This window comes from Haemaphysalis longicornis, unplaced genomic scaffold, assembly GCF_048455015.1.
Source record: "Haemaphysalis longicornis isolate Haplotype H1 unplaced genomic scaffold, Haemaphysalis longicornis Haplotype H1 scaffold_4, whole genome shotgun sequence".
Classification (NCBI taxonomy): Eukaryota; Metazoa; Arthropoda; class Arachnida; order Ixodida; family Ixodidae; genus Haemaphysalis; species Haemaphysalis longicornis.
The window spans coordinates 74659795-74679764 of NW_027526361.1; the positions used below are offsets into that span (position 1 = coordinate 74659795).

The 19970-nt window shown below is 46.7% G+C and overlaps 2 protein-coding genes across 2 annotated transcripts in view; one reads left to right on the top strand and one right to left on the bottom strand.

The window, feature by feature from the left end:
• The window catches only part of LOC144178931 (uncharacterized), a 42042-nt gene extending 26850 nt beyond the window's left edge, over positions 1-15192 (bottom strand). Inside the window, exons 1-3 of the mRNA XM_077707080.1 lie at positions 14805-15192; positions 11584-11797; positions 6931-7052 (exon numbers count right to left, since the gene is read on the bottom strand). Coding sequence (XP_077563206.1) covers positions 6931-7052; positions 11584-11797; positions 14805-15022 — 554 coding nt within the window. The 5' untranslated portion in view covers positions 15023-15192. The remainder of the gene's footprint in view (positions 1-6930; positions 7053-11583; positions 11798-14804) is intronic.
• A 207-nt stretch (positions 15193-15399) lies between these two features.
• On the top strand, positions 15400-19874 carry LOC144178930 (cyclin-dependent kinase 7-like). Its single transcript, XM_077707079.1, has 2 exons — positions 15400-16069; positions 17993-19874. Exons 1-2 carry the CDS (start codon positions 15563-15565, stop codon positions 18545-18547), a joined length of 1062 nt encoding a protein of 353 aa, XP_077563205.1. The 5' UTR covers positions 15400-15562; the 3' UTR covers positions 18548-19874.
• The last annotated feature ends 96 nt before the right edge of the window (positions 19875-19970 follow it).

Here is a 19970-nt window from a genome sequence, read left to right on the forward strand (position 1 = left end):
GTGGGCCATCACTAAAAACATAATTTTCAGTGTCTTAACTGCAGGTTAGCATTCAAGTGATTCGATCAAACGGAACTAGTCGCCCACTACAATCGTCCAGTCATGTGTCCTGGCGATTGATCAGTTCGGCCGCCGTCAATCGCCCAAACAAGATTCTGTGACATCATGAAAAAGTTGCCGGAAACTGGATAGCGAGTGGCCACTCCTCCACGCAATTTCTTTAATATCTCCTTTATTTTTCCGAAGTTTGCAATGAAATCGGTGTCATTGTTATCACGACAGAGCTGTCTTTCTAATGAACCAAACTTGTATTTTGTCTTCATGGCCCCTTTAAGTTTCTCCTTAGGTGAGCACTGTAGTATATATGTAGAAGCACGGAAGGTTACAGCATTCCGTCTTACATGCTCTCAACGAACCAACTGCCCCCCCCCCCTCCCCGGTCCCTTCTTTCTGGGGAGAGGGGGCTACATTTCCCGGTGAAACAAGAACCGTATGTAGCGCCCGCGGACCCCGCCGATGGTCCTAGTTGACAGCCCTGCGGCGGCGCCCGCTTTGCTTCGTCCATTCTCCCATTTCTGCGGGGTTTTTTTCTTCTTTGCGTTCCCGGACTGAATCGGTTGCAACAAGCATGGTGGCCCAGTGCTGATTCCCTAATGGCGCTTTTTGCGTCTCGAAGAAAAAAGAAACAGAAGGAAAAATAAACAGACTAAGGTATAAGCAATGCGTGCACGAACCACTGACTCTTGAAGGTACACTTAAAAGCATGCTGCTAGTTCTAACTAAAACATCCAAAGTCCGCCTCAGGACTTAAAAAATCTAGCGGCTATAGTACGATCAATTCATCATACATTAGGGCGGAGAATGGAAAGGTTTTACGGCATGCTGGCTCATACCATGACATGAAGTACTTTTGAAAAGAGGAAACTACCTTTATACCTACATCATGTCTGTGTTTAGAAGTGGTCTGCATTTCAGTAATGCTACATAAAGAATGTCTGAAAAGTAGGTCGTGTATGTAGCCTTAGTTTGTATATGTTTTGGTTGTACATAGCAGTGAGGTACAGTTACAGAGTGGATTTCCGTGGCTCCTGCAACATATGCAATACATGGTCTGCACTGTACTTTGCTACCCGGTGTTCGTTATAGTGAGGTCCACACATACAGTCAAACCCGTTTATAGCGAACTGCAATATGCACTTCGATTAGTTCGATATATCCAATATAGTTCGATATAGCCGAACCCGCCTATAACGAGCTGATTGTTACGAGTTCGGAATCCGCGGGAGCCCTGCCCCCTACCCAACTCCACCATCCCCGCATGCAGAAACGAACACAGTAAAGTAGCCATTACCACACCCAAAATAATCCATCTATTGCAAGTAATAAAGCTACTTTTTGCCCCAATTGCCTACTTTGCAAAAAAAAAAAAAGTGGTGATTTTTGTTTTCACTTTCGTTTTGGCGGCTTCAACTAGCATAGCATTCTCTACACGAAACATTGTTTGCACCAGTTCGAGTCCGCGTCCTCCAAAATCGAAGAAGCATTGGCGGAGCACATCGACTGCCGAAAGCGCTTCATTACAAGCGTCGGACGGCTTTCACTTGCGACATCATCGGGAACATTGGCAAGCTCTTCCCACAGTTCACCAATGCTGCTGGCTTGGTCCGGACTCGCTGACTGGGCGCGTTCCGTCGTGAGTCCCGCGCGTCGGAAATAGTTACGGAAAGTGTCGGGCATCACGTCGCTCCGTGCGAGGCGCAATGTCTCAGTCGCGGCTCTTGCTTCGTGGTCGCGGCCTATCTACATCTCATCTCAATCGCCGCTTCAAGACCATGCATTTCGGCGGCCATTCTAGGCGCACAGAGTTCGATATATCCGATGTGAACTTCGTTATAAGGAATATCTTTCCCATGTGATTCCATAACTGAAATATTTTTGTTCGATATATAGCATAATTCGCTCTATCCGGGTTCGTTATAGCCGGGTTTGACTGTAGGCGTGCGCAGAGTTCTTGATTAGGGGGCGGGGGCAAAGTCTTACCGCTGCGCCCCCCCCCCCCCCCCCCCCAATTCTTCCCCTTACAGCAACTCCCGACCTCTTCCCACTGAAGGCCTAGCGGTCCAAACGCAGTGCAAAGAGGGATGGTTATAAAATTTTATTTCAATGCGATGGAATTGCAACACATGCAAAATATTTCTGAGCAGAAATTTTTACTTTAATGTGTTACATTGGCAACGTATGGACCAATTTTGCGCCCCCCTTCAGATGACTAGGGGGGGCGGCCGCCCCCCTGCCCCCCTACCCCCTGTGCGCACGCCTATGGGTCCACATGCAATTGAAAGTTACAGTTTATAGTAAAACCTCGTTAGAAGGGTCACTGCTACAAGAGACATTTGGCCATAAGAGGCATCTGAATGAAAACAGTTTACTTGGTTTTCCTATTGCAACGAACCAACCATGCCTTGGGTTTGTTTGTTTATGTTTTTGTTTTTACCGCCCAGCCGCACCGGGCTGTGTTACCTGTGTGCCAAGCGAAGCACGTGTTCATTGATTATTTTGTATGCCACCCTTGTTACCTCTTTCGATAGGGATTGATTGATTGTAGGGTTTAGCATGCCAACGCAACGCAGGTGATGAGGCGCACCGTAGTGGAGGGCTCCGGATTAGTTTTGACCACCTGGGGATCTTTAACATGCGCCAAAATCTCGGACACACAGGTATTTTTTTCTTTTTGCCTCCATCAGAAAAGCGGCCGCCACGTCCAGAAATCGAACCCGCATCCTCGTGCTCAGCAGCACAACGCCTTAGCCACTGAGCCACCGCGGCGGGTTCTTTCGATAAGGAGAGTGTTTTGAAAAAACGTCACCAGCCAAGAATAACCTACTTTGATCTACGTATGTAGATCAGCGCTCTGTGTGTCATCTTCTGTGTTTCTGTCCCTCGCTTTCTGCTGCGCTTCGATACTTCGCTATGTACCAACTTGCTCAAACCAATACTCTGCTGAACTTTGGTCACCCACGCCGAAAGAAATACCCACAGGGCAGACACCACAGTATTCGATTCGCTGACATCAGTCTGCGCACGTCACTTTGTTGACTGCTGTTTCGCCGCCTGTGTATTTCGTTGGGTGTTAAGGGAGCACAAGTTTGCTATAACAAACTTGTTTTACCTTCAAGTCAACTGCATCCTCTTTGGCTATGCGAAACTATGTTCGCCATGTTGGCAACATTGCATACAAGAGGCCTTGGTTACAAGAGACATGTTTCCTGGGTCCCTTGAGTGTGTCTTGTAACGAGGTACAGTGGAACCCCGCTGATACGTCCCCCAGACTTACGACAACTCGCTTCTTACGACAGATCAATGCGCTCCCGGCGAACTCCCCACAGAAACAATGCATTAAAAACCCCAATGATCAGATGCTCGGGAGCATGCAGTCCGCTTCATACGATGAACCCTGGCGCGGATAAACTGGCATTTTCCCATATTTTACACCGCTTCGCCGTCTCGTCCCGACCTTTCTTTATTCAGAACCCCCATTTGATGCTGCTTGATGTGCAAAGGTCCGCATGCAGGCCAGACCACTTGCTGAACAGACGCAAGCAAACAGGCGGGTACTCGTGAGCAGGAGTTAAACTTCGACGGCCCCACGCCGCAGCATCTCGCCCACGTGCCTACCGCGAGAAGTCGGAAGTTCAGGTGGCAGGCAGAGCGTGGATTTGAAGGTCCCATCGAGCCGCCCAACGAAACACATACGACGCAACTCCACGGCGATGACCGAACACCCGCTTTCCCTGCCCGCTCGATCGAAGTTTCTTCCTTTCACAAAGCTCTCTCTCCCTATATCTCTGCTTTCTGCTTATCTGTGTCTTTCAAAGCCGCGTTGTCACTCTGCTCCTTTCTTTGCTAGAGTGCCTCGATTCACAGGCATCCGCCGCAAGGGTGGAGGCACGTATATGTTGGCGCCGCCATTATGGGTCACTCGATGGCTGCCGCAGCAATTCGCTGTTGCAAGACCGCGCTGTAATTTTCGCCGCAACATGGTTTACCCGCCAACTTTGAATCTGATCTATTTCGCGTTTCTGAGTCTTGTGGGAAACGAAAACAGCTATGTATATAGCACTGACCCAATAGCGACGGCACAGGACTGTTCAAAGGGTGTCTCTACCCTGTACGGAAAAGCCGTTTTTTTTTTTCACCTCCACCTTGCACTATCGTTCGTTTCGCTTAGCCTTGGCAGTCTCACAATCACTTTTCCCCCTCTCCATTCGCTCGACTACATCGGCCTCATCTCTCTCGCGTAAGGCGCGGGAACGGCGGGCTATAAATAGCGCTGGATGGCATGGGTGTCGTGTAGTACGCAGTGCTTGGCTGGCGGGTTAGCTTGGACGCCGTGGAGAGGAGGGGCATAACATAGGCGTATCTTTTTCTTTAGCTTGGGGATTTCAGCTAAAGGTTCGCAAATCACGCGAGAACGCACTAAATATAGTAGTTTAACTCTTTCGGGACCGCTCCTATAGGCCATCGGTCACATATGATCGATGGTTTCGCGAGCCTGCAGAATAAAAATTTTCGCTCGATGGAACACCTAGCGACATCTAGGAGATAGTTTGAAAACTATAGTTTTCTCTTTTGTGAAGTTTCTTTTTTTATCGCCAGGCGGCAACGCATCAGATATTTTATTCTGACGGGCGGTGGTTCCGAATGTAAACATACTCACGCGCGAGCGCGATAAGAGATCCGCGTCGTCTCGTCTCGCATATCTTCGCCTTCTACTGTGGATTTTGACGATGAGAGTGGCAGTGAAGAGTCGAAATGCGACTTTAGAGATCGCATTTCAGCTCAAGTGAGGATTCGGGTGTCGATCAGCCTGGAACATGAATCGCGCTCAAAGGTGGGTGTTGGTTTCGGTTTCAATTGGCTCTGGAGTAGGTATGTGCGCTCGAAATATGTTCTGGCTAGTTTATATCTGTTCGCTAGGGTGTTAACTACCTATTGTGGTGATCTCCTGCCACCAGCGCAGAAACGGATCAAGTTTTCGCCGAGCGAGAGCCCGGCGTGTACCTGGGCGACGACGTAGCCATGGCCCTAGTGCCAAAGAAATCACACACAAAACAAAACACCAGTTACACCTAGCCGCATCAAACTTTCGTGATGAATAAACAAAGCATTGTGTTAGATTTTGTATATCCTGAAATAATTTTATTCTTTTTAATTATTCTTAGATTTACGCTTTGTTCTATCTTCTTCAGTAGTTTTTTTGCGAAGTTCTTACTTTCTGATTTTTTCATGGTGCTATCGTCAGTGTTGAAGTAAAACACGGTATTGTATGTCAAAGAACATATAATTAGCTGCATTTTGGTATATGCTAAAGCAGGGTGGTATCTTTGCTTCATGTAATAAAAATTTTTTACCGAGACCTCCCTTTTTCATCACTTTTTCCGGCGGTCCCGAAAGAGTTAAATGAGTTCTTAGCCCACCGGTCGCGTGAGACCATTTACTAGGCTGGCATTTACCCGCACCCCGGTCGTACGACAACCCAGTCATACGACGCTTTCTCGCGGTCCCTTGCAAGTCGTATTATCGGTGTTCTACTGTATCACTGTATTCTACTCCATTTATTAAGATACACCCTAATAAAATAGGCAAGGATGGAGGACAGCCCCTTTGGTAATTTGACAAATATTTTCTTTAAATTCTGGAGCTTCAACGCATTGAAGCTAAACCTGGGCTATGAGGAGCACCATAGTGGAGGCTCTGGACTAATATAGACCACCTGAGGATTTTTCACGTGGGCCAAAATCGCAACACACCGGCACTTTCGTAACTGTACATAGGCACATGTCTTGAGTACAAAATTCGGAACTGAAGGGTTTGGATCAGCCCAGAAGCATGCCACTTTATAAGAGTAAGAGCACACTTTAAACTCATTCCAGGCTCTCAGTGATGCCTCACATCAAACACTAGCGAGGCTACACCACCTCAGATATGGAAAAGCAACACCCTTACCATCACGTTTACTGTGCAAAATTATCAATAACCAACCTTTCCAAATGCACCCAATACATCCAAATCAGAAAAGAATACACTAGAGAGTGGCTTACCTAGAAGTGACCTGATTGACCTCACTCATCTCTCTCTCTCTCTCTCTCTCTCTCTCTCTCTCTCTCTCTCTCTCTCTCTCTCTCTCTCTCTCTCTCTCTCTCTCTCTCTCTCTCTCTCTCTCTCTCTCCTTGTCAGGTGTTGCATAATGCTTGGTTTGGCATAAAATACAAATTGGTTGTTTAACGCACTGTGACTACACACTTGACTTGCCATGTGTGTTGCAGTACATCAACATCATCATCATCAGCCTGCCGACGCCCACTGCAGGGCAAAGGCCTCTCCCGTGGATATCCATTTATACCAGTCCTGTGCTAACTGTGACCAATTTATCCCTGCAAACTTCTTGATCTCATCTGCCCACCCAACTTTCTGTCGCCCCCTGCCACACTTGCTTCTCTAGGGATCCACTCTGTTACAATTAATGACCAACGGTTATCTTGCCTTCACGACACATGCCCTGCCCACGCCCATTTCTTCTTCTTAATGGCTACTAATATGTTCTTAACACGCGCTTGTTCCCTCTGACCCACTCCGCTCTCTTCTTGTCCCTGATTGTTGCACCGATCATCTAATTTCAACCGCCTAGGAGATATGAACACCCCCTGAAACCTCACAGCTCTCTCGGGCAGTTTCTGCATTCCACCTCCAGTCAGAAATGCAGCTTTCCCAGCCAAGGGGACGGGACACTTGTGACTTAGGTTAGCGCCGAACAAGAATTTGGAGCCGAACAAAGATTTTTAGAAACCTGCCCGAAAGCTACACAAGTGCTTTTCAAAAAAGCAGAGCGTGCTTTCTCAGGCCCCCAGAAACGAGAAGAGGTTCCCTCACACACAGTGGACGCTGGCACCCAGGTCGACAAGAGCTTGCACCACGCTGTCTTGGCCCAGGGCGGCAGCATGGAACAGTGCCGTGCGGTCCTTGTTGTCTCGCAACTCCAGGTCAGCCCCGTGCTGTGGCAGAGAAAGGGGTTAGGAGGTGGGCGAGACAGAAAAGTTAAAGAAAACATTCCATCAAACCATTAAAGCGCAAAGCATACATTGATACCTCCCCGCTATGGATTGCCTAGGCTCATCACAGTTCAAACCTACCGTTTCGACTCCTGGAACCAGCAACAGGAGTACAGCAGCACGATGACCAGCATTACTCCAGTAAGTGCGCACAAGTTTAAAAAGAAGTGGCTGACTGAAGCTAACACCAATGAAGTAGGCGTGTTTACACTACCTATTAACCAAAGCGAATCTCAACTGTTACATTTTTAAATCTCCCAGAAACATTGTTTGGTCGCTCCCTTTCATGCCCTGGCAGAAATCGTTCGGACAAGGGGGCTACGACTGCATTCAAATAGTTTTTTTCTCCACACCTGCAAACCACAATGTTCAAAAATTTGATCATACAGTAGAACACAAATATTTCAAATTATTGTCTATATCCAACAGTATAACATACTTGGGAATCCCATGCAAAAGTACAGTGCTGTGGTACGTGGGTATCGAACTCCCGATCACGGCCACGTAAGATATATTGAACACTGTGCCGCAAGTGCCCCTCCAAGTGCGCTTCTCCTGACGGGATCGGGCAATGATGATGATGACTTTCCGTGGGCGCTGCTTGATTGATTACGAGGTTTTAACGCGCCGACGCAATGCAGGCGATGAGGCGCGCCGTAGTGGAGGGCTCTGGATTAATTTTGACCACCTGGGCATCTTCAACGTGCACCGAAATCTCGAACACACGGACGTTTTCGCTTTTTGCCTCCATCAGAAAAGCAGCTGCCACGGCTGGGAATCGAACCCGCGACCTCCATAGGCACTGCTGTGCTCAGTGAGAAGGCGGTGGCGTCAATGGTGTTGCTTCAATGTCCTTCAACACTTGCTTGCACGCTAGCATAGAAGGCAGCCGTATGGCAGCGAGAATGCAGGGAGTGGCTGGGTGCGAAAGGCAATAAAGGAGGAGGGGAAACCTACTGGGTGCGTTAGGTTTCTGGCATTTTTTCAGTGTGCTTGAGCGATTACCAGTGGTGGTTGGTGCGCACCACCACTGATTGTTTGTTCTGTCCGCGGCACGCGTTTCATCAAAGCCATAGTTGCGGAAAAAAATGGAAGAATTTGGATTTAGCGACGAAAGCAGACATCATTCGACAGGTGATGTCGGTTGCAGAGGTATTCGAAATTCTTCGCAGCATTTGCAAGTGCAATACTGTGCATCAAACCAACGTAACAGCGAAATCAGCATGGCCATTGCTTAGCCATCCCGGAACATGTCGTGTGCAAAGCGGCTTCGTTGCCCAGCTCCAGATGATAGGCATTTGGATACCAGAGACTATAGCACTGAGTGCCTCGCAAGTGAATTTAGACAGCTGTCAGTATTCCTATGTGCCATCCCGAATGACACGACGGCACACGAGTTCGAAAATGCTGATGACCATGTGCAGGCTGTAGCAAGCATCATCGATTCCGAAAAGACAGACCTTGCTAGTGGCCCTGACGACATTCCCAACCTAACCACCTACTGCAACCGCACTTGCATCAGTGTTCAGATTCCCGGCTGTTGTGGCACAGTGGACAGTGCAGGATTTTCTCATTTTTAAGATAGTTTGGTGAACTTTATGATGCAGAAGGAGCAAGCGACGCTCACAGACTTTCTTCATGCTAAATTAAGTGCAGTGGATCATCAAGGCATGAAAAGCGATTCCAGGTGAGATGGTTCGCAAAGTCCTGCAGCATTTACCCTCGATTTCTCGTAATGTACTTTGGAATAAAGTCTATTGGCCCATCAACATCCTTCTGCAAGAATGATCAGAATCCATTCACTATCACCGAAGCTAGATGAAATGAAAGTCGCGCATAATCGTTCCCTCTCAACTCGACTGCGGGCAACGAGACAAAAGAAAGCTGCGTGCTCTTTCCCAGAGACAGAGGTGGCTTGTGGCATTTTCCTTGGCGGTCTGGTTCAACAAAAGAACAAAGCCGGCTTGGTTTTTGAAGCAAAGCAAAGCGAAGCTTGGTTTCTGTTCAGGTTTGCCACGCAGTACTACCTAGCATAGCATGCTGAGGGGTGTTTCCATATCGCCAAAATTCAAAAACTGAACACTCTCGTGCTACATTATAATAATTTTCCAAGCCCACAATGCTGTTTACAAGTGCCATTCTCGGGCCACAATGAATGTAAATAGGAAGGGTAATCTCACACGCATTCAACCACCTTTGAAATCCCCCTTTAAACACTCAATGGTGGGGCTCGCATGGGAACAGCAAGTTCAGCAGTTGGTACAAGCCTGGGTGTTGATAGCATGTCCAAATATTTAACAGAAACCAAACACTGGAAAACGTAGAATTCGAAAATGCACAAAAAGTAGAAAACGAATGTAGAATTCTCAAATGGTAGTCTAGGAACCAAAAAACAAGAGCCATTGTATTCATGTTCAAATTTCGAATTATTGCGCACACTAAACATTGGCCGCTTGTCAGCTCACATCACAGCAAATATTGACGAAAGATGATAGCCTTCTGCCGCCCCTGCCACGTAAATGCCCCTCTTCTCTCCCCGTCCATTTCTCATGCCCTTCCCCCCCAACCTCGCTCCTCCCAAGATAAACACGGTAGAGGTTTGCTAGGCCAATTCAATTTTCCTGCGTTCCTCTGCTCGCACGCCATCTATTGGAGGTTTTCGTTACTGGAATGTAGCCCTGAGGTCTAGGGTAGTGTGCGAGCTCCATTTGTATTTTTGGGCCAAATATTGCTTTCAATGTACAGTATTTTATTATTTGCTCTCGCAAATATCAACCACACATCTATTTCAATCACACGAACACTGCGAACACCAGCTGTGCATTGATGTTTAGCCACAAATATGCCTAATGTTTTCTCTTTGTTCAATAATAATGACAAGTATTAAACATGTATTGAGATTTAGTGGTTACGAAATGTTTTGCCCATATAAGCTTTCTGTTTCGGAATTATTGTACCTTTTATTATTGTACCTCTACCGAGGGGCAGACAGACGGTCTTCAGATAGACAGACCGAAATTTCCGGGTTTGTGTAGCCCAAGAGAGACTATCGTCTTCAAAAAATGGAAGCTGAAACACATGTTTACAAAGGCACAAAAAAAGACACGGGTGTGGGGAGTAGGGAGTGACTGAAGTACAGTTGAACCTTGTTACAACGAACACTGATGCAACGAATTATTGGCTATGGCGAACTAAATACAAACTTAGGTTGGTCACACTTTATTTCAATGACACTTATTATTTTATAACAAAACTGAAACCGCAAGAGCCGTGCGCGGTATCCGATATAACGGAGAAGTATCTGACCAGTAGGCTGAGAAGCTACTTAGAAAAATGTGCCGTAGTCCGAAACTGCAGAAGTACAAAGGCCCTTTTGTTCGTGGACACTGTGGAAATCTTCATCCTGCTCAGTGCCGTGAGTAGCCAACAGACAAAGATAACCTCCTTCACCAAATAAATAAGGACGAAGGCCTGTTTTGTCACGTAAACTTTGTTCTGTCGGAATTTCACGTACTCATGTTCCGGTTCATTGATCTTGATATACAACAAGGAGAAAAGCAAGGGTTACCTTGTTTATAGTGGGTTCGAAGCCTTAAAAATGCATTTCTGTATTGAGTATTCTTGCGCAAGCCAGACAGTCGATTTGTTATAGCCGATTTTTTACCTCCACTGTTACAACGAACATTGGTCATAGCGAACTCGTTTGCTGTCTTGGCACTACAGTCTAGACCACTTATAACAATATCCAAGTGCCAAGGAAATCCCATCGTTATAACCGATAATTGTTATAAGCGGGTTGCGAAATAAAAAGACGGAACAGAGCTCAAAACATTTTATTCGCATGCCAGCAAGGTCGTACTACTACTAATTTGTGAAAAAGAAGCCACAGTCGGTCACCTTTGTTTGCCGCGTGCGAAGCTGGCGCAAATCTTTTCCAAGAGCATCTATAGGTGCTTCGCATATAGGTGCTTCACCTTGGTGGAAAAAAGTCCACGAGGGACTGTGTCACGCATTGGGTCACCTACGAAGACACCACCTGAGTAGGCTGCACAACCGCGTCGTTACAGTCATCACTGTTGCATTTCTGGTGCACAATATAACCGGACGGATTCAATCGTTATATCCGATACCGTGGCACTGGATCATTGTAATAAGCGGTTTATTTTACCATAGAAAGAATACAAAAGTTGACGGTGCCATAGCTGCCCATCGTTATATCCAATATATTGTTATAAACGGTATCATTATAAGTGGACTCAACTGTACTTCGTTATAACGAGGTTCGACAGAATACACAAACAGGGTGCCACTCACAACTAAAATTTAATTCCACTAGAAGAAACATGTATATATGCACATATATGTCTTTTTCGCACCTCTGAAAAATGAACAGCAACTTAAGCAACCTCGCCCAGCTTTCTATTTCGACGACACACCTGCCAGGAAAGGCCCCGACGTACCCTTCCCCGCCCACCTGGTGGAGCTCGACGATGCACTCCGACTGGCCGTACGTGGCTGCGATGATGGCCGGGGTGCGGCCCCGCTTGGTGCGCACGTTAGGGTCCGCCCCGTGCTCCAGCAGCAGCTGCACGCACTCCCGGCTCCCCGCACAAGCCGCGTACGCCAGGGGAGTCCAGCCGCCCCGGTTCTGGGCATTCACTTCCGCCACAAGCCCGCCATCACCGCTCCTGCAATGAGTAGAGCAGCAGCTGAGGCACAGCTGGCATTTTGTAATCAGTATCACATGATGCAACGTGAATGCTAGTTCAGTTATGCTAGGACTGTGAATGAGTCCTAGCAGTGAATGCTAGGACTGAGTGTAGGGTATAACGCACCAACGCAACGCAGGCGATGAGGCGCGCCGTAGTGGAGGGTTCCCGGATTAATTTTGACCACCGGGATATCTTTAACGTGCGCCGAAATGTGGGACACACGGGTGTTTTTGCTTTTCACCTCCATCACAAGTTAAGTTAAAAACAAGCTTTTGTTGACAATACTTAATTAAGGTTGGCTGGGAACGAGGATTGGGATAGCTCAAGAAAAGGGCAGAGAGAGTGCGTTTAACTGCCCACTCCTCCCCCCTGAAAAAGAAGAGAATGCGGCAGGTCAACCATGGAAGAAAAGGGCGGGTCTTTTAACTGCCATAATGCCACGGATAGCCAAGCAGAGACAGATGTGTTTCCCAATGGTTGTATTGAATTCACTTTGCTTGTTTTTACCAGCATGTTCATGCTAATTTAGCTTGAGAATTATGCTTTTAGAACTGCGTGCAACCTAGTAAGGCTGCGTTTGTACAATAACAGAGTCTCTTGGAGTTATTATCCTTCTAGGGCCCCCGTTGTGCACACACTTTTTGTCAAGCAATATTGTATTATTTACAGCGAACAATCGCCTACACAGAACTGCAAGGTGATCAATGAATTCAGCACCACATAGTTGCCTCATCTCTAAGGTCTAGTGCAAACGTACAACTTGACCCTTACAAAAGTGGCTTCAACATAGGGGTACTGACAAATAGCAAGTTTTGGAATCGATTCCCAATTCATTACTGGGCTATTTAAACGTTGGTGTGACACAAAGCTGCCCACCTCGACCCCAAGAGCCCTACACGATGACATCAACATCCCACCAGCCATGGGCTCCTGTCACTTACATATGCTGCCATTTTACTTCGTGTAGGAAAAAAAAAGGAAAAAAAAAAAAACCAATGCAGTGTGTGAAAAAGAGCATTCTTCAAGGGCATTCTCATGTGTTGATTAACACGGAAAGCCCTAACATTGTAAACGGCATCCGCTCTGAACTTCAACGTGTAGTTACACTAAGAGCAAAATCGAAGTTTCGGAAAACTATCATGACTTTCGTCTTAGGAGAAAAAAAATCAGGTAAAATTAATATCTAAGGGCTATCAATACCGTGCTCTTAGAAATCTTCCAGGTGTTGATTAATTGACTGTAGGGTTTAACGCGCCGACGCAACGCAGGCGATGAAGCGCGATGTAGTGGAGGGTTCCGTATTAATTTTGACTACCTGGGGATCTTTAACGCGAGCCAAAATCCCGAACACACGGGCGTTTTCACTTTCGCCTCCATCATGAAAGCAGCCGCCGCGGCCGGGAATCGAATCCACATAATCTTCCAGTTGTACTGACAGATGTGTCACACATCTCTCCTCCTATTACCCCTCTACTCTCCTTGAAAGTAAAACTGACACCCTGACCTAGGAAAACGACTGGACAGAAGGCAAGATGGTTAAAAGAATACCAACAGATTGAAACAGTTTGAAAATAATTGGCAGACCATGCAAATGGATAAAAGCAGAACAATGCCGAGAGGATTAGAAGTAATGTTAGAACGGCGACACATGGGATAGAAGGGAGGCACATGGCAAGTGCACAGTACCCTACGTATCACTCAGGGGTGCTCGATGGCATCGCCACTTATACCGACACCACATGTACAACTCTACTTACATGCTGTTGACAAAATTAAGAACTATAATACCATGAACAACTCATAGCATCAGGCAAACGTAGCGACAAATACAACAAATTTACGAAAATTAAGTGCATAACGCAAAACAGTTACACCAAGTTTTCTCCCGTTGAATAGATAACCATGTAATGTACAGGCACATTCTTCTAAACGGCAATGAATACTACATACAGCTTTGCTTTATTAGAAAACTACAGTTCACAGCTTGCTACATGTTTGGCAGGATCGAAGCAATGTGTCCATAACCTGCTTCCTTAAAAAACCCTGATTGTTTACCAGGTACGCGGTAATGGATGAGGTAGCAAGAGCCAGAAATCAGAGAGAGAGAGAGAGAGAGAGAGAGAGAGAGAGAGAGAGAGAGAGAGAGAGAGAGAGAGAGAGAGAGAGAGAGAGAGAGAGAGAGAGAGGGAGAGAGAGAGAGAGAGAGAAGGCTCTTTATTAGAGGAGAATGCCGAGATGTTTGCCGGAAGCCAGAAATCAGACTAACTAACAATGTTTAATACACCAGACCATGTATAGCGCTTCAACATATAGCATGTCCATAGGTTCACAGCTGGTTTCTCGAGATGAACCTCAAGCTAAGTATAATACCTGGCTACAACGAGACGGCATATATGCGACTAGATCCAGTTTCTATTATTCCGATTTTGACAGCGCCTCACTGTTACAGGTTCAGCACAGAGACGGTGCCACGTCCTGTACCATGGTCGTGTCAAATCTGCGTCAAACGGCGTCGAAGAATCCACACAGGCCGGCCAATGACAAATTCTCCCGGCGACATGATTCAGCGACTGTGGGATAGCCGCGCAAGCGTCACTCTTCCTCTTTCATAACTATACCCACCCAAATTAAATTCCTTTTGCGTTAAACTTGGCATTTATTATCCGCCATGGCAATCTTCTCATTAAAGAAAAGCTGTATGCTGGCATCAAGATCCAAATGAGTGGCACAAGCAGAGATCTGTAACAGCTAGGTGCCACAAACCTGACATCCAGCGTTTCGTGCGCCCCTTCTGCAACTAACACTCTCATTTATATTAGCCGGCAGACAATACTTCACCCCAAACACCCTTTTTTTTTTGTTAGGCTCACTGAAACCAAGCGAACATAGGCGTGGCCGTCGTCTACATGAAGCGCACCGAGCTGCGCAAAAAGCGAAATCGTCAGCTTGAGCGAGAAACAGAAGCAACCGCGCCGGTCCTCGCCTTGTATCCAATATCTCTCGCACGATAGACACGAGGCCCAAGCTCGCCGCGGTATGCAGATCAATAGAAGGGGCACCGTCGAAGTCCCAGGGCGGTTGCGGAGCCGGCGTATCGGTATGGTCGCCCGTAGCTGCCGTAGCGGCTTTGCCGCTCGCAGCGGTCGAAGTCGCCTCGCCGACCGCCGCATCGTCGACCGTAGCTGCCGTGGCCATCGCCATTAACGTCACGGCGACGGGGACTGGCCGCTGGTGCAGGGGGAAGACCCGACGAGCAGTAATATGGGACAATTAAACCCACATGACGGCATAAACAAACTACACACGTGAGCGGCGTCTCATCAACGTCAATCATAACCCGCGCAGCCAGCGCAGCTACTTTCGTTTTGCTGTTGATAGCTGGCTTCCAACTCAGCAATCCTATTCTACTCTGGATTTAGCAAACAAGCAAATGCGGTTACTTTTACTTTATATAATTAACCTCTAAAAATTTGGTAACGTAAGTTAGTTTATTTTAAATCCGAACAATTTAAAATGCAGTGGTTGAAAAAGAAGGTAGGAGTCACTTGAAGACAATCCGCAAGCCAAATAAGCGTGTGCATTCGGTTGTTTTGTGCCAAACGTGGTACCGGTCTGCCGAGTACGCCGGCGTACCAATTTTGATGTCGAACAGAAGACAGTAGCAATGTTTCCACATCGGCTGTAGGTTGTATTTTTTTTTAATCTTTCTGAGCGCCTTCGGCCTTATCACCGCCTAGAAACATGTCGGAAGACCGGACCAAAAGGTACGAAAAGATCGAGTTCCTTGGAGAAGGTCAGTTCGCCACTGTGTACAAGGCGCGGGACACTGTGAAAGATGAAATCGTTGCCGTTAAGAAGATTAAGCTGGGCACGCGAGCCGAAGCAAAGGACGGCATCAACCGGACGGCGCTCAGAGAAATCAAGCTGCTGCAAGAGTTGTCGCACCCGAACATCATCGGGCTGTACGACGTATTCGGACACCGGTCCAACGTGTCGCTCGTGTTCGACTTCATGGTAACTGATCTGGAAGCCATCATTAAAGACACGAGCATCGTGCTCACGGCGGGGCACATCAAGTCGTACGTGCTGCAGACACTGCAAGGGTTGGAATACCTGCACATGAACTGGATCCTGCACCGCGATCTGAAGCCCAACAACTTGTTGCTCGATGATCGGGGCGTGCTCAAGATTGCCGATTTCGGCCTCGCTAAATTCTTCGGGTCACCCACACGCATTTACACCCACCAGGTGAGTATGCACATCGCTGAAAGCTGCTGACGTTTGCCCGGGGTGGCATTCCGTAGTTCACGTGGTGCGGTTTCTGTATGCGGCAGTGCGATTTAGGGGCAACTGGTCGGCATGTGTAACAGCCCCACGGCGGTCGTGAACGATGAAGAAAAAACTTTAATTCGTTAAAATTAAAAGTTGTGTACACTTAATACGAAACCTTCGGTTAAGGCTTAAAGTATAATTTATAGTGAGCGCCACTCAGTTTCACTCAGCATTGCTGCCTGCAAATGTGTTAAGACACTGCTTCAGCAGCGACCGTGCGTATTTTTTATAAGGTTAAAATTGCGTGTTTTTGACACACGAAACTAGGATTAGCAAGTTGTGTCTGTGGCGAGGCACATTTTTATGTGTACTCAATTCTCTTAAGATTCTGTTTATCCCCGGTGCCAAGTTACTGATGAAAAGGCTCATACAGAAATGAACAGATAGACGCATATCTTAAGTGCGGCTGACTTCAAGGATGTCATCTTAAGACATGTTGCCAATGAATCCATCCCATTTCTCCCCTGTGTGACACCCCAGTGGATAGGGTACTGAAAATTGGAATTAAATTTTGTGCAAATAGGGGAACGGCCCCCTTTTGGCTTGCAGTTAGGAGCTGTTCAAGGTGTACATGACAAAGACGAACCATGATAATAACAAGGTTGGTTTTAGTTCAGGGTTGCAGTATCTGTCACGATCTTAAGGTAATCGGATCACTATTCCTTCAAAGTTTAATACAAAACACCATTTTTTAGGCAGCAATGCTTTGACATGCCTGGATACTCTTTCACAATGTGTGCCTTGCTGTCTTGCCAGCTGCAATATCAGATGCATGGGGAAGCACACAGAAATATGCCAGAGGCCAGAAAAATTAAATTACAAACAATGTGATCGTAAAGTGACTAATGTAAGGGAGCTCTCATAGCTTCAACGTGCAGTCTGTTGCAATATTTCGCTCACCTCGAATTGCTCGTCACAAAATACCGCTGCATTCTTTAGTACTCATCAAATGGATTGCAAGTAAACTGACTAGAAGGTTGCAAGGTCACTGAAAACTGGCCCCAATACTTTGTTGTTTCATGTTTTTTTTCGTGGAAAATGATAGAGTAGCAATCACAACAAAAAAATGGCCGCTTATCTGCTCCCTTTGGTTCAAATGTCGATGAAAGACGATAGTCAACTGGTGCCCCTGTTAAGTAAATGCCTCCCTTCTCTTTCCCACTCACCTCTCATGCTGTTCCTCTCCCGTCTCGTTCCTCCGAAGATAACACACTAGAGGTCTGCTCAAGTCAATTTAAATTTACCGCGTTTTACTGCTCCAAGTTGGGAGTCTCGATGCCAGCACTGCTGTATGGTCGAAACACGCATGAATTGAGGCACCCTACTACAACAATAATAGAACCACATTGTCCTACTCCATGAGCATTCTAATCGGAACGTGGAATCTATCTAGTGGAATCTTTCGTTGCTATTTCCATGTGATTTTTTAAATGCCACCAGGAGGTTATAGCGCAGGAAACAGCAGGCGATGGTTTTCGGCCGTTTATTTAGTATTTCATTTGCTATTGCAAAAACCAAGCATCCAGGAATTTTTTAATAAGAGAACACTGCAAATGTCCCTTATGTATTGATTTTCTACCTTATATTTGTGTAATGTCTCGTTCTTGTTCAACAATGTTGACAAGTATGAACGTTGGCACCGGACCTAAAACCTAAACGTTTAGACGCACAGCTTTTGTTTCGCTTTGGCCAGGTGGCTGAATCGAGTGACAGACAGACAGACCAAAATTTCTGCGTTCATGTGGCCCAAGAAGGGCTATGATCTCTAAAGCTGCTTAGTATTCACATTAATGTTTGCCGCTCGTAACCGGCATTGCATTCCACGTCTCTGTTTCCCAGGTGGTAACCCGATGGTACCGTGCACCCGAGCTGCTCTTTGGCGCCCGCATCTACGGTACCGGCATTGACATGTGGGCCGTCGGCTGCATTCTCGCCGAGCTTCTACTCCGCGTGCCCTTCCTTCCCGGGGACTCTGACCTCGACCAGCTGAGCCGCATCTTCCAGACGCTAGGGACGCCGACGGACAAGGATTGGCCCGGGATGCCCACGCTTCCGGACTACGTCCAGTTCCGCAGCTTCCCCGGCACGCCCTTCCGGCACATTTTCACAGCCGCCGGAGACGACCTGCTAGACGTCATAAGCCGCATGTTGGCCATAAACCCGCTCAAGCGCTGCAGCTGCGCAGAGGCACTGCAGATGCCGTACTTTGCGAACAAGCCTCCGCCGACCGAGGGGCCCAGCCTGCCGCTGCCGGCAGCCGTCTTGCAAAAGAGGAACGGGGGTGCCAACAGCAGCAGCAGCAGTGGCAGCAGCAACAACAACAATAATCACGGCCTGAAGCGCGCGCACAAGGGCGGCGATGATCCCAATGTGATAAAGAAGCTCGTCTTTTGACGCTTGTTGAGTCGTGTTAGTTCTGTGAGTGTGCTGTGTGGACCTCTCATGTCTTGCCAACTATACGGGTGTTCAGTTTGAGTCTCTTTGTTTGGCATTTCTTCGATTTCTGCGCTGGTTTGTTTTATCTGTGCAGGCTTTGTCCTCCTTCTGTTCCATACGCAAGTTTTATGTCGTGCCGATCTTACCAGGTGGGTTGTTGCGGAGGTGACAACTGACTTGTTTGAGGCACCACAATACACTTCTCGTGGAATGCTGTGCTGCCGGTACATTTAGAGTAACAACAGGTGACGTGCAGAGTTTCTGCATAGCGGCACACTGCCTTAGGCAAAGTGAGTAAGTTCGGAAACATGGAAGGACATGTTGTTTTCTCTTATTCACTTTAACAAGGGGTGAATCTTTACTGACTTGACAGTCAACTTGTCGTGAGGCAGTGCTCAGCAGACAATTACTGAAACGGGTGAATTATCAAAATACGGAGGTCAGAAATGTTTTGATAAGAAGTAGTTTAGCTCATGACATTTGTACAGCCTCAAACACTATAAGCTGAAACACCTCGTGGATGGCTGAAAGACACAGCAAAGCCCAGCTCTGCCTATTGCGTAATACGAACTGAAAGCAAACAAAGTAGAAAGAGATCCTAACCCCTTTACACTCACAATTACAACTCATTTCTAGTCTTTGCAGTACAGCTGGGCCACACCGCAAGTGTCTTTCAGTCTGTCAGGTTTATGCTGTTTGAGGCTGTACAGTGTATTTGCAAGAATAGGGTAGCAGAATTACCTGATGAAGGCAGATTTGTGAAAAAGCATATTTGTTAAGCTACACATTTCAGACGCCTGTTTTAGTTTTGTGTGCACATGTACACCTTGCCATCGATTTCCTGTAATTGTTTTTGTATGATGTCTATCTTTTCATGTGAAATTGCATTTGGCACTGGCTGGAAAGGCATATTTGTTAAGTTACACATTGCAAATGCCTGTTCTGATTTTTGTATGCACACATACAGCTTGCCATGGATCCTAGAAGTTATTCTTGTGCGATTGCTACTTTTTCTGCGAAATTTCATTTCTGACTAGCATATTCGGAATATATGCGATGAAGTTACAGCATCTATGTAGTGCAAAAAAAAAAAAAAACTAACGCTGATCTTTTATTGCTTATGCTTGTACCAACTGTTTTCTATTTAAGCATACGCAAAGCAAGTGGTTATTTTCTCTTTTTCTTTTTACTAACAGCTGAAGTGTCATGAATGATAGTTAATAAAGTACTTTTGCAACATGTAGGACAGAGAGAGCTATAAAATTGAATAAAAAGTTTTCTTGTACTGCTGGCTTAGTTCTTTCCATCTCCACTTCAGTTTTGCTGCTTGTTTTGGGCTATGCACAAAGGTAGATTAGTGCTGCCCCATATTGCCTTACAA

Coding starts and splice junctions, on each gene's coding strand:
- LOC144178930 (XM_077707079.1), top strand. CDS start 15,563: ATGTCGGAAGACCGGACCAAAAGGTACGAAAAGATCGAGTTCCTTGGA. Junction 16,070..17,992: donor CACGCATTTACACCCACCAG/GTGAGTATGCAC, acceptor TCTGTTTCCCAG/GTGGTAACCCGATGGTACCG.